Below are 26,352 nucleotides of genomic sequence, written 5' to 3'. Positions count from 1 at the left end.
CATAAATTTAAATTTATATTATTGATGAATATTTTTATTCGTAAGTATAGTCAATCATTTATAATTTTTATTATTGTTAGATTTGTTTTTGTTAAATTCTGTTGATAATTAGTTTATAATTTTTATTATCGATAGATTTGTTTATTAGTTAAATTTTGTGGGTAAAATAATGTTAAATCTTTCATTTTAGATTTTGACGTGTATCAATATGTTAGTAATTATATGTTTTAAAAAATTTTAGTAAAATTTGTTGATAAAATTTATTGATAATTTAAAATTATTACTGATGAATTTTTCATCGATAATTCTATCAATAAAAAGAATGTCAAATTTTTTACCAAATCTGATGAAATTTTTTTTATAAGTAAAGATAGGTGATAAGAAGAATAGAATGAGAGAAGAAGAAAGAGGAAGAGAAAAAGTCAAAACTGGTAGTGATAATAGGTGCGAGTGCGACAATAATAGTGTTGATCAAAGGTGGAGGAAAAGGAAGGAAAAGAGAAAGAGAAAAAAAAAGAAATGGAAGACAAATACCTAATTGCGATATTTATGACGAATTTTATGAACAGTCAAAATCCGTCAATAATAATTAATAACAAATAATTCATTGATAGTTATCAATTGATATTTAGTAAGTGATTTCTAATATTTGGTATAATTCCAAACAAAATTTTAGATGATCAATAAAGTTTATGTATGAGTATTTTATCAATTGAATTTTATAGTCAATAAACTTAAATTAATAACGGATTTTTGTTGTTAGTAATGGATTTTTCCAATTAGTGGGAATTTTAAAATTTGTAAAAAATTTATTTCTTAAAAATGTAAAGTAAATACCGAAAATAGAAAGAAAAAATAGAGAGACAAACCCCGTTTAAAATGTGGTGGAGGCTAGTCCACGCCTCAAAGATTCCTTTGAAGGCTAATGCTTTTCAAATTTTATTTCCAAAACTTTAATTAGATATAGCACTTTTTTTCTTCTACCACAAATGGTGGGTTTAAACTAAGTAAATGTGCATTTAAACTTATAATAGGACTCCTAAAAAGTATGATACCCCTAATAAAAGGAAATGTGTACGAGTAAAGATATATAAAATATATGCGTGTATTACAAGTTATCTTTGCTCACTTTTTTTCAAAAAAATATAACATTACTTTCATAATAAAAATATATATTTTTAATTTGTCCCATTATAAGATTAAGTTTCAAGGTAAACTTTCACATGCATGGCATATTCAAAGGATTTATTCCATATATGTGTTAGTTCAAGACTACATCTCTAAGTAGTTCAAACATATATTCTTTACTCCAAAAGGATGAATTTGGCCTTAATCATCATATTCTAAAGGATTAACGAATGATATGTGTATATTAGTATTGTTCCTAAATATGACATAAAAATGAATTACAAAAAATAGTTCATTACTATTGTTATATTAAATTTGTTATAGTATATGAAAATATATTTATTCATCCTTTTTAATTATTAAGAATCTTTGCTATTTATAAGTTTATTGAAAGAATATGTTGTTAGAGATATTATTACAACATATATATTTAAAAAAATGTTTAATCAAACCTTAAGATATATACATGTTTGTATCATATATGGAACAAGTTAAATTAATGTTTATAAAACTTAATATACTTATTTTGAACTTTATATTAATGGTAAATTATCTAAAATAAACCCATAAAACATGATGAAATCAAGTGCTAAAAATAAGTCGTGATGGAGTGAAGCTAAACCCTAATGTAAGCAAGCATTTCCACCCTAGGACAAATATAAGTAAATGGTTATGATTGATAGTTAGAAACTTTTTTAAATAAGATAAAGCAACAAGAACCACTTCATATTTATTAACGTAAGAGTCAACTGCATTATTCTCCATTTTCACATTCACAGTGACAGTAAATTAACAGTTCCTTCTGTCATCTCCACTTCAGAAGCTCACTACTATCGATGACTTTTCTTTTGTGGTGTTATTATTACCACAAAAAATTGATATTTTCAAATAGTAAAATATATAGAATTTACCATACTTATACTGCACTATTATAATATATGAGAGGTGATATTTTAACAACATCAAACAAAAAAACATTTATTTAACATCTTAAAATAATAATATTTGTTTATGTAAATTTGTATAGAATTGAGAGATATATCTTTTTGACATATTCTTTTTGTTTTTTTTATATGTGGATCACTTATTATGTTTATTTTAATTTCAAACTAAGAAAATGTACAACACTTTTATGTTCAAGTTAGACGTTATTCAATAAAATTTTTTCGTAATTGAGTATTTTCAGAATTAAACAAATTTATACAGAAACAATATTTATTTTGATTTTAATTTAAAATTATATTATACATTATAATATTATTAACGTAATTTAATATAACTTAATGGAAAAATCTAAATGTGATAGGAAAGTTTTTATTTAAATCAACAGTCGAGAAATTATAAAAAAAAAGACTGCACTTAAATCAAAATTTTAAAGTATTTTCCACTTTAAATTATTCAATTATTTTATATTGAAAGTGATACTTCTCATTTATACTCACTCTCCCACAATCATATTTCTGCAATTAATTATTCAGTGGAAGAAGTCAGAATATGCTCACACAGAGCCATCGTATATGCTGAGGCCAGACAGCTTCCTTTCTAGTTAGGTGGTAGGTATCATAACATTTTAATTAGTCAAACTTATTTATTTATATTACATAAGCTATAATAATTAACATTTTTTTCTATTAAATACCCACATTAACTTTATATTTCAAAATTATTTTACATTTATTCTGTATCCAAAATCACATGGGTGAATTTAAATTTCACATTAAATATAAATCAGAACATTCTAAGTTTTAAATTAAAAGTGACGTATGGGATGAATTGACACCAGTTTTAATGTCTAGAAGACAACAGTCTTAATTAACGAGTTATGTAATAATCCATGATCTATCAGTCTTAGAAAAGCAATTGAATTTTGTTCCAATTTGGTGTGTGTGGGTTGGTGGACGCGAGAAATGGGAAACGTGAAGATGTTATTACTTTTGTTTTTTAATACAATTATGAAGCATTAATGAGTCAGAAACGAAGTGGAGGCAATTAGAACACGATTTTCTTCACCTTTTTCTTCAAGAATTAAAGATAAAATATTTTCCCACTAATGATGTTGGGATTGGAAAGGAAACTTTGACAGACATAATAAATTAGGTTGCAACATAGAAAATGTTATCCATCTCTCTCTTCAGATCAATGGGCTACTTCACATGATGCATGCTTCTTTCAGTGGGTTACATTTCTCTGTACAACCTTTTCATTTCATTGTGGCCACCCAACTCTCAATATCTATGGCTCAAACAAGCCCTAATCCATTATAGGAAGTTTCATAAAAAGAAAAGAAGTTATATAGAGAGAAAAAAAATATATATTTATGGGTTTTGACATTAATTCAATAATAGAAAGGGTTGGATCGCGTATGGATAATGTCTATTCTCAACCTGATCCGCAAAATAAAAACACAACCTATAATTGGATACCTGTTTAAAAAAAACTCACAGATATTTTAAAATTTACTGATACATATAAATATTAAAAAATATGTTTTTTATATATTTTTAAAATAAAATTACAATATATATATATATATATATATATTTATAATTTAAAATAAATTAAAATTTAATTTAAATTAAATTTAATCTAATAAAATATAATTTAAATTTAAATTTAAATTAAATAAAATATAAACATTTTTTTTTGCCGATAACGAGTATCCGCGGATCGGATAATATAATACTTACACCAAGTATTAAACTATCTAATACCTGCAATTTGTAAATAATAAATATTCGCGAGTAGCAATTATCCATTGTAAATTTATCTGAGAGTACTCATGAATGCACAAATTCTTTTTGGCATCCCTAATAAATACGGTTATATAAAAAGAAAGTTAATTCAGATTCTCTGTCATTTTATTTTCTTATAAAAATATATGGACTATAATATGTTAACAACTTTTTTTGACAATAAAATATATGTTACTATTTTATTAGTTTGTATATTTGAAAAAGACCAATCACGAGTTATCACATATACGGTTGTAAAAAAATTATAAAAAAGAATTGTTAAAAGAACATTTTCAAAAAAAATATCTGGACATTTAATGGTGGGCCAATTTCTACAGTTGCAGAAGCAAAGGAACAGGAATTTCCTTTTCTCATATCGAAATTTTTTATTTGATTTTTACTTTTTGGTTTGAAATTGGATTGTCCACTACAAGAAAAGGTTTATTTAATTTAGTCTTTAGAGGTTGAAAGGGTAGGCAAAGCCTTAAGCATATAACGTCATCTCTGATATTCTTCATCAAGAAAACCTAAATTTTCGAGAAAAGAAAAGTGATGAAAATCCAAATTACGAAGGGAATAGAGATTGCAAGTATCTAATTCTGCACCCTTTCATCTAATGAAGTGTGACACTTATATCAAACAACCATTCATGGCAATACTTTATAGCATTGCAAATATGTTGCTTTATTTCAACATTTTTATTTACAAAACACATGCTTTATTTCACCATCAAGAATCACATGGTTCCTATGTTTAAAGTTGGTAGTGGAACATTTTCACGATAATGAAACTTCAGGGAAGAAGCAAAACAGTGTCATTCTTACAACTTGGACCACATTCTGGCCCTTGTTTTTGCCAAATTCATGAACTGTTCTTGTTTTTCTCGATTTTTCGCATGATTATTGGCCACACAAACATTCACCATCAGTTCAAGAGGATGTTCTGTTTACGTCAACTCTGTAACTAGCATCGCGAGCTTGTGTCATCGTTCAGTACACAGAATATCACTGATTTGGATTGGGTTTGGATTGAAATCTGAAAGCCAATTTCAATCTGATAACAAATATTAATACATTACAAAATGAAAATATCTTTTGGATTATACGGTATAATAGTTCAATCACTCATACCATCCAACAACAAAACCATATGTAATAAAATGATATATTAGTTTATATATTGTTTCGTTGTTGGAATCATTCATTCTATAACTGATTGATCGGATGATCATAATTACACAAATTTTTTTATTTTTGATCCAAACATAAAAATAAATTACCAGACTCTTCACATGAGGAGTTGCAGTGCCATTAACCATAATTTGGCTAAAGAAGCACTGTCAACCATTTATAGAAAAATAAAACATGGCTTGCATGTGAGTAGGAAAAGACAATAGGAAAAAACTGTGGTGAAATTTTATTGCTTTTGGCAAATTTTCTTTCTCTCTTTTTCTTTTTCTTTCATTTCTTTAATTTAGTTAAACTCGTTTAATTACTGCTCACTGCAGTAAAATTCTTAGATTTCGAAAGATACAATATCGGCAGCTCTACTTGTGAAGGAATTTGAGAGCATATTCATGTTGAGGAGTATTTGTATGCTAAATTTAACTTGATTTTGATTTCACATCACACCAAAAGAAACATAAATCAAAAGATTTTCTAATGAAAAGCAGCAGCAAAGACATATCCATTGGCCAACACCAAAGTTTGTCATGAAGCAATAAGACACTGTTAAACAGTAATATCTAATCTTAGTACTTATCCCATAATAATATCACGCACTTCTGAAATCACAGACAAATAATGTAATTATTTCACTCCTCATCACATGATCTCCATGAAGCATCTACCCAAGCACAAAAGGGAATCTTCCATAATGCCAAAAGGGTACTTTTGTAAATCAAAATTCATCATTTCTGCTATAAATTTCAGAGCCACCACCACACTTCATTTCACTGCCATCCACAGAGAGAGAGAGAGAAGAGTAACATAGAGAGAAAAATGAGGCCAATAAACAGTGTATCATCATCACCACCACCACCACCAGGAAGTGTTACAGGAATTAAAATATGGAAGTCACCAATTCCTTACTTGTTTGGAGGCTTAGCATTAATGCTGGCTCTGATATCTGTGTCATTGGTCATCCTTGTTTGCTCCTACAGAAAACGTGATTCTTCTCCAGAGTCATCATCATCATCATCATCATCTGAAGCTGAAAACATGAAATCACAGCCAATGACCAAGATCTTATACACAAACTCAGAGCCTGAGGTTGTTGTCATTATGGCTGGCGACCACAATCCCACATATCTTGCCAAACCAAGCACCACTTCTTCTTCTGCTTCTGCTTCTTCTTCAGTCTACTGCACTTGTGGTGCTCAATCTCAACCTGAACCTGAATCTCAACCAAGCCCTTCATCAACCTCATCCACCGAGTGAAGGCTAGCAGATCAATAACACCTCAGGGTCAGCAAGTTTTGCGACACTTCTCTTCCTTTTCAATTTCATGTTCCAGTGGTTTTGTGAGAGCACTGAATGTGATCACTGAAGATGAGTGTTTCCTTTTGAGAATTTTGTTTTTTTTTTTTCATAATGAAAGGATCTCCGGCTTAGTAGACTTTATATCGATACATATATTTTGCCACTGATTAAGCTTTTCATTTTCTTTTCTTGAACATTAATTCATAAGGTTTTAAAAAGTAGAACACGACCAACGATTCCACCACAAGACTACGTTTTTAGGGTGTTAAAATGAAACCGTGACTATGTTTTGAAACCTTGTCTACCATGAAACATAGAAAGTGAAAACAAGAAACCATATACAACAATCGCACTCAAAAGAGGAACAAAAATGGTTTTTTTCATATTCTTTTGTAATGCTATCTATGTTGAGATCATGCATTGGAATTGCATTCTGTTGAACACGATCCATGAGTTAAAAAAAAAGGGTATATGGGCATGTCACTTAACACAAAAGAAATCGTTTTATCTGTTAGCTAAGCTTTCTTTTCTTTTCTTTCTCTGCACCTTTTTCTTTTGTGTTTGGATTTAGCATATATGTGATTCTATTTGTTTGAGTTAAAGTTCTGAGAGGAGAAGGAGGGATGCCAAGAAACGCAGTAGTGTGTAGTTGGACACCATAGCCAGAAGAATAAAGTGGGGCATCACCTGTATAAAAACCGAATACAAACAATGTTCAGTGCTCTTTTATTAAAATGAACATTCCAAATATAATATCTACAGATAAAAAGAGAGAATAACTTTTGCTGGGTTCATTATAAAGTCATAACAAATATAAAACTACAACTTTTTTTTCTTTCATCCCTTTTTCTTTGTCACAAAGTCATCACAAAATAAGTTAAACTCAAGATTAACTTGAACCAACAATTAACGTTGACATATTACATATCTCATTCCAATACATTTTTAACACCTCAATTTCAAAGATGTTGGGAATAAGTTAAATCAACCTTCTATAAAATACTATAAACATAGTTTTTGAAGTGAGTTAAAAAATAGGATTAAATATGTTTTGGAGTGTAGGGTTGAGGTCGACTCCCACAAACACTATCTTGTTCCAAAGTCTTCAAACACTGTCTTCAAAGGACATTTACGGAATATGTTTTGATTTCAAAGTCACGACAAATTCGATAATTTAGTTATTTAATACGTATTAAATGCGATTATTTACTTCTTTATTTTGTATTTAAAGATTTCAGAGGATATCTTTTATTAGTGTCGACCTAATTAATGTTGATATATTACATATTTCATTCTAATACTTTTTTAACACCCAAACACATCAGTTTGAAGATGTTGGGAATATGTTACATCAATCTTTCCATGAAATGCTATATGCAAATATAGTTTTTGAGATGAGTTAATGAGTTAAAAAATAGGATTAAATATGTTTTAGACAAACACTACCTCGATCCAAAGTCTTCCATCATTATCTTTCGTTTCTTGTTTTTAATCGTGGATTGTTGAACATTGTTTGAAGAATATTCAAAAAATATGTTATGATGTTAAAATAAGGACAAATAGACCTAATTGTGACGTATGATAATAATTATTTTTTGTCCTAGTTTAATCACTATTAAAAATAATATCTTTTTGACTGGTTACGAAGATATTTCATGATCATATTTATTATGTGATTGACCAGAAAGATCGTCAGCTGTCAAAATGAGTTATAATCCATAGACCAACTCGGCTCACCACATGTTTGGGCCAGATTGGGTTTGAAAAAAATATATTTTCCAACCTGGCTCATCCGAGTTAAACCCGTGGTGAGCCAGGTTGGCTCACCAACCCACCTAATTTTATTTTATGAAACCCTAAAAATACTCTCCGACTCATTATACTTTGTATTGTACTTTTTTTATTATTTTGAATTGTCTTGAGTTTAACATCATTTTGGGAAGAAAATTTATTTAGATTTAAATTAAAAAAAGTTTGTAACATTTTTTATTTTAAAAAAATTGTAAGTGAGTCAGTGAACCAACCCGTTTAACCCATCAATCTGTGGTGGATCGAGTCGAGTTTGAATTTTTCTAACTTATTAATAAATGAGTCGGTTTGAGTTGACTTAGTAAGTAATTAATCCATGATGAACCGGATCAGATTAGGTCGGATGATCTATTTTGACAGCACTAAGATCTAATAGCATAGTAGATATGATTTTTAAAGTTTAAAATACAAAATGTATGAAAATTTGAGATATGGATAAATTCTAATTCCCATTAAAAAAATGAGAAATCAATTAAGCTATAGGGTAAGAAATGAATGGAGATGAAATAATCGCGGCTAGCATTGAAGTCGAAAAAGCCATGAAAGTGAGAGAGAAAAGTGGTAGCATAGGATAAAACAGCATCTAGGCATGTGAAAGTGGAGCCTTTTGTTTTTTAACCAACGTGGCTTTCACTTTGTAGGAGCCACAAAGATTTGGTATTACTCTTCTAAACTTTCCAAGCAGCGGCGAAACACACTTGTTTCTTTAACCTTTTGTTTTTTTCATTCTTCTTTGCATATTGCTGTCTCTGGTATCTCATTTTCACGTTGAAAAACGCGGCGCCAAGAAATGCCAACAGTGCAAAATGAGTCAACGGAATGTCACAACTTCAAAACTTCAAACGCACTACAACATCTTAACCTTAAAATAACATTAATTTTCATTTTGAATGAATTTGAGTGATACAAGAAAACATCATAACCATGAAAAGGAAAATATAAAGATAAAAAGAAAATTAAAAACATGAGTATTTTGATACCTTTCTTGTGATTCCCATCGTGTTTTATTCTTTCCTCTTGTCATAATCCAAACAAAAGAAGGGAGTATTTATTTTTTATGTTTTTCTGTTCGTTCATGTTCCATCCATTCACTTTCCAGTATTCCAAACTAATCATGAAACTAAAAAAGGAAAGAAAATATGCATCCAGTTTTTAGTGATTTTATTGTAAATAGATAATTTAGTGATGTATTGATTGAAGATGCCTCTAGGTTACAACAACATTTCTTCACGACGGTTGAAATTGAAGAGTATAGGTAAGTGTTATCCACGAATATATTCATACAAAGTAAGATAAAAAACCATTCAGCTCCATAGTTTTTTACGTGTATTATTAATTTTCTTTAATTTTCATCGCATCATTAATCATATATTTTTTGCTGTTTTTAATTATACAACCTTAACCATTTGGCAATAGATAATGTATAAATATGCTATGGGGATATTCCACATAATTCAGATAAAACTATAGTGGATTAATTTCTATGGCTGGAACCCTAGACACCTCTCATGTCTCACTCACAAACAAATTGAGACAGACACCTCTCAAGTCTCATCAAGGTACATGTTACGGAAGCATAGTAAAAGAGATAAAAGGAGAAAGACATAAAAAATATTGAGACAATAATTTAAAAAAAATGTGCTAAAAGAGATAAAGGAGAAAGACATACAAAACATTGAGACAATAATTTAAAAAAATGTGCTAGAAGAGATAAAGGAGAAAGACATACAAAACAAATTGAGACAATTAAAAACAAAAATACATATTATGTCAAGAATGGGATTCGAACCCATGCCCTTTCGGACCAGTACCTGAAACTGGCGCCTTAGACCAACTCGGCCATCTTGACTTCTATTTGTATTCTTTTAACGTAAAAATATATTTATAAAGATTATATAGTTCAGGATGGTTGAATAGTTTCCCATGTTAATGGGCCAACATATATACATCTATATTTGGGCCGAAAGGATTTTCTTTAGGAAGTTTCTTTATGTACCTCCTTAAAGCTTAGATTATTCAAAGAATAAGAAATATGGTTTTTGTTGTGGAAGGAAGTGATGAAGAAAAATGGCGTGATTCCGTGGAAGAGGCAGCAATGGCGGGGCATAGTGAAAGTGCGTTTGAAATGGGTGAAGAACCGAAGCCTCGACCACGTCATCGACAAGGAAACCGATCTCAAAGCGGCCTGTCTCCTCAAAGACGCTATCAATCGCTCTTCCACCGCCTTCCTCACGGCCAAATCCGTCGCAGACTGGCAGAAGCTCCTCGGCCTCACCGTCCCCGTCCTCCGCTTCCTCCGCCGTTACCCCACCCTCTTCCAAGAGTTCCCGCACCCGCGCTGGCCCTCCCTCCCCTGCTTCCGCCTCACCTGCACTTTTTCTCCACTTCCAGGAACTCGCACTCCACCAGGCTCACCAAAACAACGCCGTCGAACGCCTCTCCAAGCTCCTCCTGATGACCCGCTCACGCGCCCTGTCCCTATATTCCCTCCACGCGCTCAAGTGGGAACTCGGCTTACCCGACTCCTTCGAGAAAACCCTCGTCCCCAACTTCCCTGACCACTTCCAGTTTGTCAAGTCGAACGGCGTCTTTTCGCTCAAACTAGCGCGATGGCCTGAGGAAATCGCTGTGTCCGCGCTTCAACAGATAAACGAATGTGGGACCCACTACCGGGAATTCAAGCGGGGACAATCTGCATTGGCTTTTCCGATGAAGTTTCCAAGGGGTTACGGCGCGCAGAAGAAGGTGAGGACGTGGATGGAGGAGTTTCAGAAGCTGCCTTATGTTTCTCCCTATGCTGATTCCTCCAAGATTGATCCCAACAGCGATTTGATGGAGAAGCGCGTGGTTGGGGTTCTGCACGAACTTTTGAGTTTAACTCTGCACAAGAAAACAAAGAGAAACTACTTGAGGGGCTTGAGGGAAGAGTTGAATCTTCCGCACAAGTTTACACGGATTTTCACCCGGTATCCCGGCATCTTTTACCTCTCATTGAAGTGTAAAACGACCACTATTACTCTCAGGGAAGGGTACCAGAGTGGGAAACTGGTTGACCCGCACCCTCTTGTCCGACATAGAGATAAGTTCTACCGTGTCATGCAGACGGGGCTTCTCTACCGCGGGGATGGGTCATTGAAACGTGACGACAACAATTCGTTGGTCAAGAATGATGAGCTAAGAAGTGAGGAATCCGGGGAGGAAGAGGTTGAAACGAGTGATGAACTCTATGAGGGTGAATCGAGTGATGAACTCTGCAAGGGTGAAGCTAGTGAATAAGTTTTTTGGTGCTGAATTCTGTTTGAATGATACGAGTATCGTGCATTCTGTTTAAAGATAATTTATTTCCTCCTCCGGTTAGTATCTCTGCTCCTTACTAATAGTGGAACATTGTTAACTCAAGCCCTCTGTTTGTCCTATTTATTGTTGTCCTATTTATTGTCTATCTGAACCTTGAAAATAAATTAGATCTGAACTTAAAAGTTCAGCTGTAGAGTAGAAATCCCATTCTGTTTTCTAGCAATGTTTTGTGGATGGGGCTATTTTCTTTATAAACTTTAAAGATTCATGGAAGCCAGATGATCATTTGCAGTTGCGTCTCTGCTTTAGGTTGATTCGATGTGCTTTTTGACAAATTTTGAACTCTGATATTTGTCGTGCTATTTTATAGTTGTTCACATAACTGGGAAAAGGGAACATAGTTCTTTTACGTTAGACACTTCGTGATATTAAGTAGCAACCAACTGTGTACACTGATAAAAGTATTCAACAGATTTCAAAAGATGTAGGTTAAAAAGTTTCAGTAATCATCGGATTTTGAAATATGGTTGAGAGTACCATAAACAGAGACTAGACAATGTAACAAATGAACCTTTATTCACTAATGTATCTAGAAATTTTATTATCAGTGTATGCCAGTTCTCTTTGGTTTGTACACAACATAAAGGGATATCTGCTTGTTTACAGGTTGAATTTAATAAGGCTGCACAGTCTTTAACAGATGCTGTGATTTCAACCACAAAGAAAAAAACTGTCTTGAATAGACTGGTTAAGGTAGCTTATTGCACTAAAGATTGCATGTTACTTTGAAATAATGATTCTCTTATTGTGTAGTCCTTACCAAGATTTCTATACATTCTTAGGATAATGTTGCATTAATAGTTGTTTTAGAAGCAAAAGTTAACCAGCCTGTTGACAATCCTGGGAAAAGACAGCTTCTTTGCGTGGTAAACTCTTAATTTTTCTTTATTTGTTTCAACCAAGATGGTCTTGCATTCGCTTACCGTCAAGGTCCATGATGTATACTTTATATCTATGTTGTACGCCTTTTTGTTTTCCAGGGTGCTCTCTTCTTAGTCATGCATTGTTATAACAGTTCATTTTGTAATATCTGTTTATGGCTTTTTGTCTTAAGCAGCTTTTGCTTTATTATTTTTAGGATGATGGTTGTTCTGATACAAGAACTCTTGATTTTCTTTTTACATAAATTAAGTCTAAATGTTTAATGTAATGTTTGTATGGTTTAGTTTTGTTTTTTTTTTTAAATCATCATTGCATCTATTTCTTTATTTCTCATAAAGGTATGCAATATTTCACTCGTCCCTTTCTGTGAGTTTGGGTTAAATTACCTTTTTAGTAACACAATCTCTATTACTTAGTCATATATTGCTAGTGGATTTTAGGCAAGTACACATGTAAATGTTCATCAAGATTTAAAGGATGTCAAACTTTGGCAGGTAAGTTATTTCTTTTGCTTCATCATATTGAATAGTGTGCTTATTTGGAACATGACACTTATGAATTTCCTCTTCTTTTTAGGTGCACGCTCTTTTGAAAGGATTTGGAGAAAATTGCTGCTAGTGCAGACATTCCAATGTTGGTTTGTGGAGACTTTAATTCAGTTCCAGGAAGGTCTGTTTACTTTCTGGTTATATTATTTGTTTCTTCTGCAAGGGTCTTTTATTATTGTCAATAATTTGTTTCTTAAATTTATATTCTTATTTTTCTGTAGTGCTCCTCATGCACTTCTTGCAATGGGAAAGGTAGACCCATCCCATCCTGATTTAGCTGGTGACCCACTTAATATATTGCGTCCTCACAGCAAGTTGGTTCATCAGTTGCCACTGGTAATGTATTGAAGAATTGCTTATATATTATGTATTTTCCCCAAAATGGTGGTTCCTGATTTTAGTTGATTTTTTTGCTTCCTGGCTGTGGATTCATCTCAATTTTAGGTCAGTGCTTATTCATCCTTTGCAAGAACAGTTGGTCTTGGATTTGAGCAGCATAAACGGAGACTAGACAATGTAACAAATGAACCTTTATTCACTAATGTAACCAGAGATTTTATTGGCTCTCTAGATTACATGTTTTACACAGGTGTGATATCTTGCAATGATGTTATTAATTTGATCAACTTAACATCCTGGTCATTTGTTATGAAGTGACGTCTTTTTGTGGTTTCAGCGGATTCATTGGTTGTGGAGTCATTGTTGGAGCTATTGGATGAGGAGAGTTTGAGGAAAGACACAACACGTCCTTCTCCTGAATGGTCCTCTGATCATATAGCTGTTATCCGAGTTTCGCTGCTGCAGGAATAGATCTAGGCGATGACTTAAGGTGCCATCATCTATTCCCTAACCATGTTTTGTTATTATTATTTTATGTTTTCATCTTTTGTGCTTGATTAGTGTTAGTAGTTATCATCTTTCTGGAAAGATCAACAACTTGGCCTTGGTAATTCTGTTGTCAATTAATGAACAGCTTAAGGCTCATATTTTGTTACCATTGAAATTCAAAATGTGTATTGGAAGGCCTTTATTCATACTTGTGAATTGAAGTTTACTACTTAATTCATAAAGAAATAGTTATAAAGCTGGTTGCATCCTGATTTTACATTATTTATTGCATTGTTTGCTTTTATCACAAAATAAAATTTGATTTAGAAGTAATTGGTCTAAATTGTGTATATTTTCTTTTTATTTCTTTCTATTAATTTCCATTCTCTTCAAGTAGACATAGCTTCTTTAAGCACCTTAAAGCCTATTGCCAATATGTCGGTCTCTTGATATATTGGTGGTCCCAAACACAATTCGACTGCTACATCTGTCTGTCCATGTAAGAACCTTTGCCACCATTATAGTCTACGGATTGTAGGTAATTAATATTAGGCATATTTGCTGGTTAGCTCCATGCTTAAGTTGGTGAAACTGCAACACCAATATGTAAGTTTATTAATCCATGTACTAGGCATATTTGCGGTCTTCCTCTATGTGCAAGACTATTGATTACAAGGTGAAGAATGAGATTTACCTTACCACTTTGAAGTGTTTTTGGTGTCATGATCTTAACAACAAAGTATAGTAAGTCAAGAATGTGAATGAGCACGCCAACATTGAAGTAATTTTGGTCTCGTGGCCTTGCTGTTTGACACATTGTTAGTCTCATGACCTTGCTGTTTGACACATTGAAGTATAAAAAGAAATAATGGATGATTCCACGGCAGAGATTAGGGCAGCAAATGACTTTAGAGGGATGCTCATTTTCATTAGCTGAGAGATGGGAAAGAGTGGGAATTATGAAGGAGAGAACAATTTTGACAATTTAGGGACAATGTCATGATCCTTGTTATGATTTTCTGAATTGGTTCGGAAACAATTCCTTATGATCTGATCTGTGTCAACAATTACTGAATTGGCAGGGATGTCCAAAATAATTATATATATCCCAAGAACTTCAAGCGATGCATGCATTGATAAAATAATACTTCAGTGTATCTTATACCAAAAAAAGTTGTCCTCTGGTATTGAAAAATTTCCATTCAGGCATGTTGGCATTGTTAAATTAAATGATTTTAGATGTTTTCACCATAATAAGGAGAATAAGTTTTTGCATCTGCTTTACTTACCTTTTTCCATTCAGGCTGCACTTTACAGAAGTGCTGGTTGTAGTTTGTCTTTTTGGGTCTTTTTTTGATACGTATTGCTCCAGTACTGCAGTTTAAGTCGGTGTGTTTTCTTTATGCCTTCGTCCTTTATTGACGAGGTTCTCCTTTTTGTGTAGGTAAGTTCCAGAGAGGCACAGAGAAAAGCGTAAAGAAACGTTTGATTGATAAGTTGTTGTAAAAGTGGTAGATCATACCTTTGTCTTTCTCCCAGGTATCTCCTTGTGGGGGGCCTTGAAATGATCTGCTTTGTATCATGTCACCTTTGTCATAGAAAAATTATGATAATGCCTTCTTTTCGCCCATATCTTGCCCAATCGTTTTCCTTATAAAGTAAATTTTCTACGTTCGTTTCTATTGAGTTTCTATACATGTATATCAATTAACTAATCGCCCCATTCTCAAGCCCTTCCAATCATGTGGTTGATTAGCCTTGGACTTCAATATCTCACTACTGTAGCGATAATATTCACAGTTTAGGTTGTTTTGCATCTGCAATGGTACATTGATTGGTCACGACTCACGAGAATACTTCACAGTGCTGCTTACCGCCTAAGTGTAATTCTGTATTACTTTTGTTCAATCAAAAGTTATTGAATGGGTTTGGCTGTCATAGTTGTTACTCAAAAGTAGTTTGAGTCTTACGTGAACACAATCTAGAGTGAATTGTTGAGCATTATCCATTCTTAGTGGCATATGTATGTATATATTATCTGTTAAAAATTGTTTATAATTTATTTGTGCAGCTTTTATAGAGTTTTCCCCTTTGGATTTTCTAGTTTTTATCATTTTGGTTCTTGATTTCTACACTTGGTTTTTAGTTTTTCCCTTACTTCTGGACTTTTCTCCTTAACCTATCTTGCACTTGAAACGGTTTATCCAGGTCATGTTCTTGTTTTTTAGCACTCGCTATTGTAGCGGTTAAGCTCAATTGAAAAAAATTACTTGTCTTGGTGTAATTTAGTGGAGTTATGGTTCAAGGAAACCATATGACCTTTGGGAGAATTATATAGTAATTGTAATAACAATAATAATAATAATATAAAATATCATAATAATATATAATAGTAATAATAATACTCTTTAGAGCTTTCAACAAGCAATCTTGTTCTGGAAAAGTGTTACAATAGTAGAAATCAGATTTCTAAAATCTTAATCTTTTTCAGATGACTAATTCAACATTTGATTCTTGATTATATGTGGGAAAAACTGACTATTCTTTAAGAATATCTTTAGTGAAAATTAAAAAAACAAAAAAAAAAAGTGTGTGTGTGTGTATATATAAATATATATTAACAATTCTTTCTGTTAACTAAAATGTATTCGGACTGAAATAAAAGAGTAACATAACCGCTCAAGAGTCCAGCTCAAATGGCAAACTGCTTTTACAATTTTAATATAAACTATTTGTGGCAACAGTTAGTTAGTAAACGTAATCCATATAATATTATGAAAAGAATAAAAAAACTTATATAGGATTTCCCAAAACCTATATATAAGATAGGTCTGTTCCCTATCCTACCCAAATAATTTAACCTACAATTTGTTCTTCATTTTCCCACCTACAGCCTTACAAACCTTCTTCAGTCGTCTAGCTAAACAAGTTTCTGTTAATTAATACGTGTGAAAAATCATTTTAGTAGGTTTAGTAGGTTAAATTGATGTTAAAATTTAAAGTTTAGAATTAAATATGTTTTTAATTTTTAAATATAGTTGCGAATTTAATTTTTTTTTCAAATTTTGATATATTTTCATTTTCAAAATTTAAAATTAAATAAATACAGTTTTTTTAACTCAAGAACATCAACTTTTCTTTTATATGTTAAAGGATATTCTAGGTTGGTATTTGAGTTAATAATAAAAAAAGTTAATGTAATTAAATTAAAAAATTATATCTATTTATTTTTAAAATTTAAAATCAGTTTTAAATTGATATTTGAATGAATAAGTAAAAAAAAAATGTAATGTCATTAGATTAAAAAAAGTATATATATTTAATTTTAAAGTTTGAAGATTAGACTATATCAAACATCCAAAAATTTTAATATTTTAATATTTTAATTTAAGGTTAAAAGTTTATGAACTAAATACGTATTTAACTTATTAAATTTTAAAACATAAAAGAGGTTTATGTGTCACACACTCGTATCAAACTTAGAGACTTTTGATGTATATTGTAATTCATTGATTTGTTGTTTGATTATCAAGATTTGCCATAAAAGAAGCAATTCCGTTTTCCATTAGACCAAACTGAGTATGTCTTCTACGTGGTCTAACTTTGTGGTTAGCACGATCACATCACACCTAAACTAGTTTAGCCAACAACCCTTTACCAACAACGACCTGCCATCATATTATATTGGAGTTTAAGTATAAATTTGAAAACTAATCAATGTTCATTAAAAAAGACTGCTCAGCTTCTCGTTTCAAAGGGTACCAACTTTATGCTTCATACATAATATAAGATACTTACACAAACACGCACCTATATAGATCAGCAAATAGTTTATCAGTTAGAGTGAAAGTGAATTCGATCTCTGTAAATATGGTCTTAAAAATATGAGTCATATTGTCTACAAGGATTGGTGAAGAAGAAAACAGTCCATACTAATAAAACTATAATAGAAAAAACACATGTTATGAGAGATAGATTGGCCTGTGTTCTACAGACAAGACAAAGAATTTGATGCAATGATGGATACACACAAAGTGAAAAGGCACTTAATAAAGCATATTGAAAGACAGGGATTTTACATTCCCTCCAGTTGTGCACATTGTGCTATTGGGACATCTGTATTATGCAATAAAAGTCAGAGTCCTATTTAAGATGGGAAAGGCAGAGGTTAAAAAAATATTATTTATAGATACTTCTTATGACCAAAGATGGCAGTCCCAACATTCCCTTTGTTTAATTGATGCTTTGAAATTATTTTAAGATGTATTAGGAACCTTCCTGGCTCCTCCTTGAATTTAAGCCCTTGGCAAGCACACAGTGCATCTACCATTTCACTTCAGAACCTTTTTGGCCCTTTACCACACTTTTTGCAGTTGAAACAGATAAGCAGATATCAAGCAATCTATCTACGAATCTCTATTAATGTAAGTTCCATGTAGATTTTCATTCATCAGCTATAGATTCTCATTCTTTGTTCCCCTGTGTGTTGTTTTTGCTTTGAATTGGCATACACACAGCTTTCCTGCCTCAGAATGGATTCTTTTAAACAAATCTGGGGTAGTGCAGAAGGATGTAGCAGTAGTGAATCTGGTTGGACTATGTATATTGCCTCTCCCATGCAGGAAGATGATGCTGGATGCAGCAATGAAAATTATGGAAATCATGACATCTATGGTGACAACAGGAGAAAGAAGCAAGGGGCCAAAGTAGATGAAGAAGAAAGTGATGATTCAATGGCTTCAGATGCTTCTTCAGGTCCTGTACATTATCACCATGCCTATGGTCATAGCCAGACTAGTCACGGCACCGCGGCATCTAAGAAAGATAAACAAGATCATGGAAGCAAGTGTTCTAAGAAGAATGCAAGCAAACAGGAGAAGAAACGTGTTGACAGCAGAAGTAAAAAATGATTAAAATCTCCATTGTATATGATGCTGAGGGATTTTTGTAACCATGCATCGACATAATTTGAATTTGTTGATTTGTACTCACACATCTCTTCTACCCAAAGGAAATATCCCGAAACATTCTTTGAAGTAATGGAATCATAAGTTTTACGTGTTTTGAACCTAAACTCTATGTTGAACGTTATTATTCTTTGAATGTGGAAACAAACTTCCATGCGAGAGGATGAATGCATGAGCCATGAGAAACACACCAGAAATGTGCTTGAAATGAAGCATTATCAGTGGTATTCAAGCCAAATAACACTAGTTTTCCTGAAAAACAATTGATGGTTTTATCTTCCAAGTTCAAGGAGGGAGGAATTCTAGATAAGAGTCAAATCTTCTATCATGTAACTCCAACTTTAGGTATACTTTTTTTTTTTTTTACCTCAGTTCAAAGTAAAAATTGATGCCAGACGTCTGGTCATCCATCAAGACATCATCATTGATGCAAAACACAGCTTAATTAAGAGTGAAAGGACGTTTTAGTTGAAAAACATAATTGTGAAATTTCCAAAACTAAATAACGTAGGGGTAAAAAATGCTGCAAGAGTTTTGAATTCCAACCTGAAACTCTCTTGATGATTACGCACGCAAAAGTTGTATTGAGCTGGTTGACAGAAGAAACAAGAAACATGACACAAGAAAAGTGGCCTGGGGGCAGTTAGAGATGTGGCCAAAAGATCGAGGATAATAGCACAAAAGGGAGAAAATATTTTCTATCAAAAACCTTCCAATAATGATTCGTGCATGCATGTGTCTGTGCTGCCAAATGCTATGCAGCACGAATGGGGTATGCTCCGCTGGAAAGATGGTAAGGTTTCACATAGTTACACAGATGACAACTATAAGCAATTAAAGCTTTGTTGCAGTGACAGGGCATTGGCTGGTTATGTGAACTAACCTTTCCAAAGATTGGACACGAATGCAACAGCAAGGCAATCACAAGTTTTAGGCTGTATGAGTGACATAAAAACATGAGGGAACACATGACTTGAAAGGAATCATAAAAGCTCACACTCGTATAAAATCAATTGCTAGAGTATTTTTTTTAGAAGATAGAAAAGAGATTTTTTCTCTTTTGTCCACGTTTTAGCAAAGAAGGAAAACAAAGGGAAGTGAGTCTTTGTTAACTTGAAACATTAATTGTAACTGATTTTTATATTTCCCATTTATAATATCAATAACTGCTACTTTAGAACTTCAAAGGAAATTTTGATAGCATCAGGGTCTGGAATTATAAAGTTTCCATGAGAAGTATTACATATCATTCACCCTGAACTTTGTCACTTTTCAGAGTCTATAAGCTATTTTTAAATACTCAAATGGTTTGTCACCACTTGCAATATCACTTTCTGATTTGAATAGATTCTTGCATATCAATTGACAGCAAGTAACGCAGGCAAAGGTAATGAATGATGTGTAAAACCAGAGATCCTATAAAATAACATGATTCAAATTCGTAACTTTCTTCAATTCAATGCCTTTAATTCTAAATAACAAGAATTGCGGCAAGAAATTATTTGTAAAAGTTGCACATGAATTGAGCCAATCCGTGATTCAGCCAAGAAACATTAAAGGCTTTTCAATCATTGAGCTCATTATTGAAAAAATCATTATGGGCTTCTCAATCATTGAGTTCATTATTGACACTGAAGACTTCAAAGAAAATGAAACAAAAGCCAAGAAGTTCAGAGAGAAACGAAAATGTCAAAGAAAAAATGAGTTCACAGTTACTTCTAACCACTAGCTCAAATACAAGAAAGATGTAGAGGAAAATGGAAATGTAAAAAAAAGGCCATATGTAAACTAACTAAAAGGAAAGTTCAACCACTCCTAAATAGTGTTTCAAAATATCAGTTACCATTTCAAGACACTGATTCAAGATTGATAACTTCGACCATAGTAAAATTTAGTCACAATTTCATATTTTTTTCAATGTTAAATTTAAATGATCTTCACTTCAAGTAAGTCATAAAAAATACAAGTCAGATAACATTTTTAAACTAAAGCCAAATGTAACGTGAAAATTTAATAATAAGGTAATAATAACAATTTATATGTGAACCTCGTGTATGAACCTTTGTAACAAAACAACAACAATGGGCCTTTGTTTGACGAAAATTATTTTTAGTTAAATAAAAAATGAAACAAGTTCTGCCCTGCACCTTGACCAGTTCCCCACAGGTTTTACAATATGATGGTTATTTGGATTAAACAGAGCAAACACTTGATCAATACATTGATTTTCTGGTTGAACAGATCAATTAGGTAGGTAAGGCCTGACATAAAATGTCACGAAAGTGTAAATTCTAACCTCAAACCCAACAAACGGGAAAAGAAAGAAAAAGTAAATGTATGCATTTTTCTATGGAGCATAAAAAAGAGTAGGAATTTGCATGTTACTCCAGTCGCATCTAACTTCTTCAAACACAAGGAGTAAGTGGAGGAAATGGGAGGGAAAAAGAGCTCAACACCTGTGCAAGCCAGATTTTCATTTGTCTTTATCTGTGGGGCAAGCTACAACAAAATAAAAATGTGTCAACCTACACAAGTATGCAATTCCAAAAGTCTTCAATTATTAGAGATTTAAAGTAGAAAATATAGTAAGAAAAACCAATACTCCTTCTAACGGGGGCCAGTTACATTGATTAATCGATGCCGATTGCCTATCTGAACCAAAAATTGAACTGTTGAATCATAAACTAAAAAAAATGAAAAATTTTAAGTTGGCTTGAGAAAACACTATTCCCACTAATATGGGGTTCACATTAGCTATGTAAGGTTTGTATACAACAAAGTCAGAGTAAATAAGGATTTTATTTAGATCCATTTTTCGTTATCATTCAATATATGTTGCCATAACACTAAAAGCTATTGACCTCTGAGAATCTCAATGATGTGACAAGTGACAACATGTAATCAAAAGATAATGTATGTTAAACAACATAAGTTAAGGATCAAGGAAAAAAAGATAGAAAGAAAACTCAATTTAATTAAAAAAAAGATATCTTCAATTTGGATAAGCAAGTACTGATACTTCTACTAATAATTAGGTTTAGCAATAGTACTTGAAGTACAAGCCTAAGCCCACGAATAATAAAACCAAAACCTGAATAAATCAAGAGAGATATTCTAACATAATCTACTACTGACATTTTAAATATTCTCTAACTGACCAAACTTGATCGCTCTTGACAAATAAATGAACATCAAACACATTAAGTTAACTACGAAATAAAATATTTCGACTCCTACTGTAACATAACATACATCGATGGTGTTAAAGGAAAACTTGTTAATATGAAAATTAAAAAGGCATCAGGAACTGGGAACAATTTTGTATCAAGCACAAAGCACAATCAGCAAAGATACAACATTGTTGTTGGAGAATGGAATATCAAGCAATTCAGTTGGAAATAATCTAATAATAACACTTCACCACATAGTGGCTATGTAAACTCAACTCAGCACACAGTCTGAGCAGAAAACATTACATTTATTAGAAATCCTCACGGGCTCAAACAAAGTGATCTAAATTCTTGACTGTTTGGCAAGCTTGAACCACTCAGTATGGTAAGACCCCTCTATGTCAACCCTTTCATATGTATGAGCTCCAAAGTAGTCACGCTGAGCTTGCACCAAATTAGCAGGCAACCTTTCCCTTCTGTAAGTGTCAAAATAAGCAAGACTAGCAGACATACCTGGAGTGCTGATACCAGAATTGATAGCAAGGCAAACAACTCTCCTCCAGGCAGATTGGCGATCAATTATCTCCTTTGCAAACTCTGGATCAACAAGAAGGTTTGCCAGATTAGGGTTTCTATCATATGCCTGCTTGATTCTGTCTAAGAATATAGCCCTAATGATGCAACCCCCTTTCCAAATTCGGGCCAGTTCACCCAACTTCAAATCCCATCCCTGTTCGATACTCTTTGCACGGATCAGATTCATTCCCTGTGCATAACTACAGATTTTGGCTGCATAAAGAGCCTTCCTAACATCATCAATCAACTGCTGCTTGTCTATAGGATGATCGGTCACAATATCACCAAAGCCACCTGATTTAAAGACTTTTGCAGCTTCCACTCTTTCCTCCTTCAACCCACTCAGAAACCTAGCATCCAACGACGCTTCAATAGTAGGAGCAGCAACTGATAATTCAGCAGCTTGCTGAACAGTCCACTTACCAGTACCCTTCATGCCAGTCTTGTCTAGAACTTTGTCAACAAGATATCCATCTCCTTTATCATCCTTAATTCCAAATATATCTGCAGTGATTTCAATCAGGAAACTCAGAAGTTCACCTTTGTTCCATTCTGAGAAGACACTCTGTAGTTCCTCATTTGACAACTTTCCAACTGACTTCAGCACATCATAAGCCTCTGCAATCAGCTGCATATCACCATATTCAATACCATTGTGAATCATCTTCACAAAATTACCAGAACCACCTTTACCAATATATGTCACGCAAGGACCACTATCAGGGACTTGAGCTGCCACCTTGAGAAGAATATCTTCTATGTATTTGAAAGCTTCAAACGAACCACCAGGCATCAAAGAAGGACCATTACGAGCACCTTCCTCACCACCAGAAACTCCCATCCCAAGGTAGAGCAAACCCAATTCAGCCACTGCTTTCTCTCTTCTTTCAGTGTTCTCATACCATTCATTGCCACCATCAATTATACAGTCACCTTTTTCCATGAACGCAGACAGGGTCTTAATGGTTTGGTCAACAGGTGCCCCAGCCTTAACTAGCATTATAATCACCCTAGGCTTTTGAATGGAATGAACAAAAGCTTCAGGATCATGGTAGCCATAAACTGGAAGATTTCCCTCCACTTTTGCTCGTTCTACAGTCTCATCGACCTTGGATGTGGTTCGGTTATAAACAGAAATGGGAAAGCCTTTCTCAGCAATATTGAGTGCTAGATTTTGGCCCATAACAGCCAGTCCAGCGAGGCCTATTCTTGTTGAGGGTTGAGCCATAATTGTTATCCTGCTCAATGATTGAAATCCAATGCAATAATAAGAACGATGACACAAAAGCTGGAGTGAATTTCAAATTGAAGGAAAACAAAAAAATGCTATAAACTACGGTGACTAAAGAGAATTAGAGCCTGATTGTTGAACAAATTAAACTTCTACCGAGCAGAGCGATCTTGAACAAATTCCAATAATATATAATGTATGGAAAGGAAGAAAGGGAGTCGTCTAAGAGATATTCAGCGATAAAAAGGTAGAAAAATTACCAAACTTTCTTTTAAAAAGTGAGATCGAAAAAGAACCCTACGATCATGCCATACAGACATCAGAGCACCTTAAGGCTCGTGTGTTCTCTTCATTAATCTAAAAGAATAGTACTTATTACTAAAACCCGACAACCAAACAAGCTGCATCCATTATCCAGCAAGAGCTTCGATCTCAAAACTCAAAATTCAAAAAAGAGCCCAAATACAAATAACAGTACAGAATCGAGTTGCAATCCAAAGCAATTATTTGTTCACCCAAATTACAGAAAGACAGCCAACTTCACATGATCTTACAGCACATTCCTCTAAAAAAATTAAAAGTAAAGACAGACAAGAGTAACCCAACAAATCGAAAGTGTATCCGCCGCAAGCAAATCAGTGTCAACAAGAATTCAACAGTCCAACAAACTCACCCCACAACAACAAGGGTTGTCAATCAATATAAAACTATAAACATAAACCCAGATCAGCAAACCCTGAAGCTCAAACCCAGAAAAAATAGCAAATACACTCTTCATTTCCAACAAAAACCACAACATGCAGAACAAATCTAGCCAGATTAGGAAAACAATTAGCAAACATCATAAGTTCATGTTAACCACCAACACTATCTCAGAGTGAATCCCAAAAACAAAAAGATAGGGAGAAAAAAAAGTCTTCAAGTGCAAACCTCAAATTTTAACCAAATCACAGAAAAATTATGGCCACAAAATCACAGATCACAGATGAAAAGATCCGGGGATACAGGCGCTATATATATATATATATTAAATAACAAACATAAGAGTAATACTATTAGTTATTAATCATCTGTCAAAAAATATTAATACAATTATTAAAAATAATAAAACTCATAAAGATTAGCAATAAAAAAATCATTATTGCCGCAGTTGCAACTTGAAAACGTGGCCAAGCAGCCAGATTTTTGGACCAACTGAAAAATAACAATTTATTTTATTATCATTTTTTATCCGTTTTATTTATATATACATATAATTCTCTTTAATTAATTAATTAATTAATCATTAATAATATAATTAGAAAATAAAATAGTGAAAGTAGATGAAAGTTGCGGGTCAAAGTTGCATAGCTACCAACTCGAACGGGGGTAGGTGAAACATGGTGGGAGGTGGGAGGAACGACGCCGTTCACTGTTCTTGGTATTTCTATAAGAGGTTTTCAACATTTTTTTTTTTCTTTTAGCAACTTTGTTACTTTTTTAAATGCTTCGTCATTTTCAAAAGGGTTAAATACAGTAAAAATCAGAATTAATTTTTTAATTTTAAAATATGTAAACTTAAATTTTTAACTAAAATTTATAAGATTTATTTGATGTTTCAAATATATTTTATAAAACAAACTAATTTTAATTTTCAAAAGTTAAAGAGAAAAAAAAATATTTAACAATTTTCAAAAGAAGTCTATTTCATTTTATTTGAAAATTAATCTTTTTTATTTTAATGTTTGACAAAATAATTTTTTCCTAAAATAAAAATTTTCCACGTTTTCGTTGAAACTTGGGTCAGAGTAAGGCCCAATAACAGTCTCTCTTTTCACATTATGACAGCAATATTGAAATTTAGTTTGTCCCCACTTCCATCTTTTCTTTCTTTGTTTGAGATTAGAAATAGTACCGTTAACAATACCGTCAATAATATAATCAATATTTAATATATTTCATCAATTAAAATTTATTAAAAGTATCATTAAATAGGCGAGATTCATTAAAAATTTATCACTTTATACAATATAGTATTATTTAAACGAATTAGTAAGAGGGTGTGTTTTTTTATTTAATATTCATATACAGAGGTTAAAATAAGTTTAAGAAGTCAACCATTCATTCGGTCAAAATGGGTTTCGTTGGGTCTGTAATTTAATCTTTCAATTTAATTAATTTAACGTGAACATAACTCAACTATATAAGTAATTGAGTTGACTTTTTTGACCACATATTCTCCTTTTGTCGAATGTTTTCGTTGAATATTTGATTAAATATTGTTTACCTTAATAATTTTCTCTCACATTATTCGCAGTTTTCATCGGAAATAAATATCGAAAGTACAATGTTAAAAGAACGTCTATCACTAGGCCCAAACTCCTAAAGCCCAGTGGTGAAGGGGAAAACCATATTTACTATTTCCACCTCCTAACTATTTCCTACTTCTCATAACTATAACATATTTACTAAAATATCCTTATTTATTTTTTTAAAATTACCACTCTTTCAAATACTTAAAAAAAGGTCCCAGATTTCTAAATAGGGTTATTCGAGAATACATTCTAAATTTAATTTTTTATAAGCTTGTAATAATTATTTTAATAATAATAATTAATGGATTAGGCAGTCTAAAATAATTTTTTTTTTTAAATTATACTATGGA

The 26,352-nt window shown here is 32.5% G+C and overlaps 4 protein-coding genes, 1 non-coding gene and 1 pseudogene across 6 annotated transcripts; 4 read left to right on the top strand and 2 right to left on the bottom strand.

Moving 5' to 3' along the window:
- Positions 1 to 5,822: 5,822 nt before the first annotated feature.
- LOC148199241 (protein GLUTAMINE DUMPER 6-like) lies at positions 5,823 to 6,505 on the top strand. Its single transcript, XM_088114627.1, has one exon. The coding sequence runs from the start codon at positions 5,861 to 5,863 to the stop codon at positions 6,296 to 6,298; it is 438 nt and encodes a 145-aa protein (XP_087970753.1). The 5' UTR covers positions 5,823 to 5,860; the 3' UTR covers positions 6,299 to 6,505.
- Positions 6,506 to 9,917: 3,412 nt separating this feature from the next.
- Positions 9,918 to 9,998, bottom strand: TRNAL-CAG (transfer RNA leucine (anticodon CAG)). Its single transcript has one exon. It is a non-coding gene; the product is annotated as a tRNA-Leu (tRNA).
- A 177-nt stretch (positions 9,999 to 10,175) lies between these two features.
- Positions 10,176 to 12,691, top strand: LOC124846592 (protein WHAT'S THIS FACTOR 9, mitochondrial-like; annotated as a pseudogene). Its single transcript, XR_015786094.1, has 2 exons — positions 10,176 to 11,502; positions 12,113 to 12,691. The product of XR_015786094.1 is annotated as a protein WHAT'S THIS FACTOR 9, mitochondrial-like (transcript).
- LOC148199239 (carbon catabolite repressor protein 4 homolog 2-like) lies at positions 12,111 to 15,877 on the top strand. The gene is made up of 7 exons (XM_088113638.1): positions 12,111 to 12,199; positions 12,829 to 12,882; positions 12,965 to 13,057; positions 13,158 to 13,272; positions 13,381 to 13,525; positions 13,613 to 13,765; positions 15,209 to 15,877. Exons 3-6 carry the CDS (start codon positions 13,020 to 13,022, stop codon positions 13,744 to 13,746), a joined length of 432 nt encoding a protein of 143 aa, XP_087969764.1. The 5' UTR covers positions 12,111 to 12,199; positions 12,829 to 12,882; positions 12,965 to 13,019; the 3' UTR covers positions 13,747 to 13,765; positions 15,209 to 15,877.
- A 1,546-nt stretch (positions 15,878 to 17,423) lies between these two features.
- LOC124846591 (protein SOB FIVE-LIKE 3-like) lies at positions 17,424 to 18,832 on the top strand. Its single transcript, XM_088112250.1, has 2 exons — positions 17,424 to 18,188; positions 18,282 to 18,832. Exon 2 carries the CDS (start codon positions 18,297 to 18,299, stop codon positions 18,672 to 18,674), a length of 378 nt encoding a protein of 125 aa, XP_087968376.1. The 5' UTR covers positions 17,424 to 18,188; positions 18,282 to 18,296; the 3' UTR covers positions 18,675 to 18,832.
- A 3,156-nt stretch (positions 18,833 to 21,988) lies between these two features.
- Positions 21,989 to 24,793, bottom strand: LOC124846593 (6-phosphogluconate dehydrogenase, decarboxylating 2). The gene is made up of 2 exons (XM_047323877.2): positions 24,639 to 24,793; positions 21,989 to 23,715 (listed from the first exon to the last, which is right to left on the bottom strand). The coding sequence occupies exon 2, from the start codon at positions 23,703 to 23,705 to the stop codon at positions 22,245 to 22,247; it is 1,461 nt and encodes a 486-aa protein (XP_047179833.2). The 5' UTR covers positions 23,706 to 23,715; positions 24,639 to 24,793; the 3' UTR covers positions 21,989 to 22,244.
- Positions 24,794 to 26,352: the final 1,559 nt, after the last annotated feature.

This window comes from Vigna umbellata, chromosome 4, assembly GCF_029865625.1.
Source record: "Vigna umbellata cultivar VRB3 chromosome 4, Vumbellata_1.0, whole genome shotgun sequence".
Classification (NCBI taxonomy): Eukaryota; Viridiplantae; Streptophyta; class Magnoliopsida; order Fabales; family Fabaceae; genus Vigna; species Vigna umbellata.
This window is presented reverse-complemented; position numbering and strand designations above follow the sequence as displayed.

What these genes read in the sequence shown, in the direction of transcription:
- LOC148199241 (XM_088114627.1), top strand. Translation starts at nt 5,861, where the DNA reads ATGAGGCCAATAAACAGTGTATCATCATCACCACCACCACCACCAGGA.
- LOC148199239 (XM_088113638.1), top strand. Translation starts at nt 13,020, where the DNA reads ATGTTGGTTTGTGGAGACTTTAATTCAGTTCCAGGAAG. An exon ending in TGGTTCATCAGTTGCCACTG is followed by an intron (nt 13,273 to 13,380) that starts GTAATGTATTGA and finishes TCTCAATTTTAG; the next exon opens with GTCAGTGCTTATTCATCCTT. An exon ending in AGATTACATGTTTTACACAG is followed by an intron (nt 13,526 to 13,612) that starts GTGTGATATCTT and finishes TTGTGGTTTCAG; the next exon opens with CGGATTCATTGGTTGTGGAG.
- LOC124846591 (XM_088112250.1), top strand. Translation starts at nt 18,297, where the DNA reads ATGGATTCTTTTAAACAAATCTGGGGTAGTGCAGAAGGATGTAGCAGT.
- LOC124846593 (XM_047323877.2), bottom strand. Translation starts at nt 23,705, where the DNA reads ATGGCTCAACCCTCAACAAGAATAGGCCTCGCTGGACTGGCTGTTATG.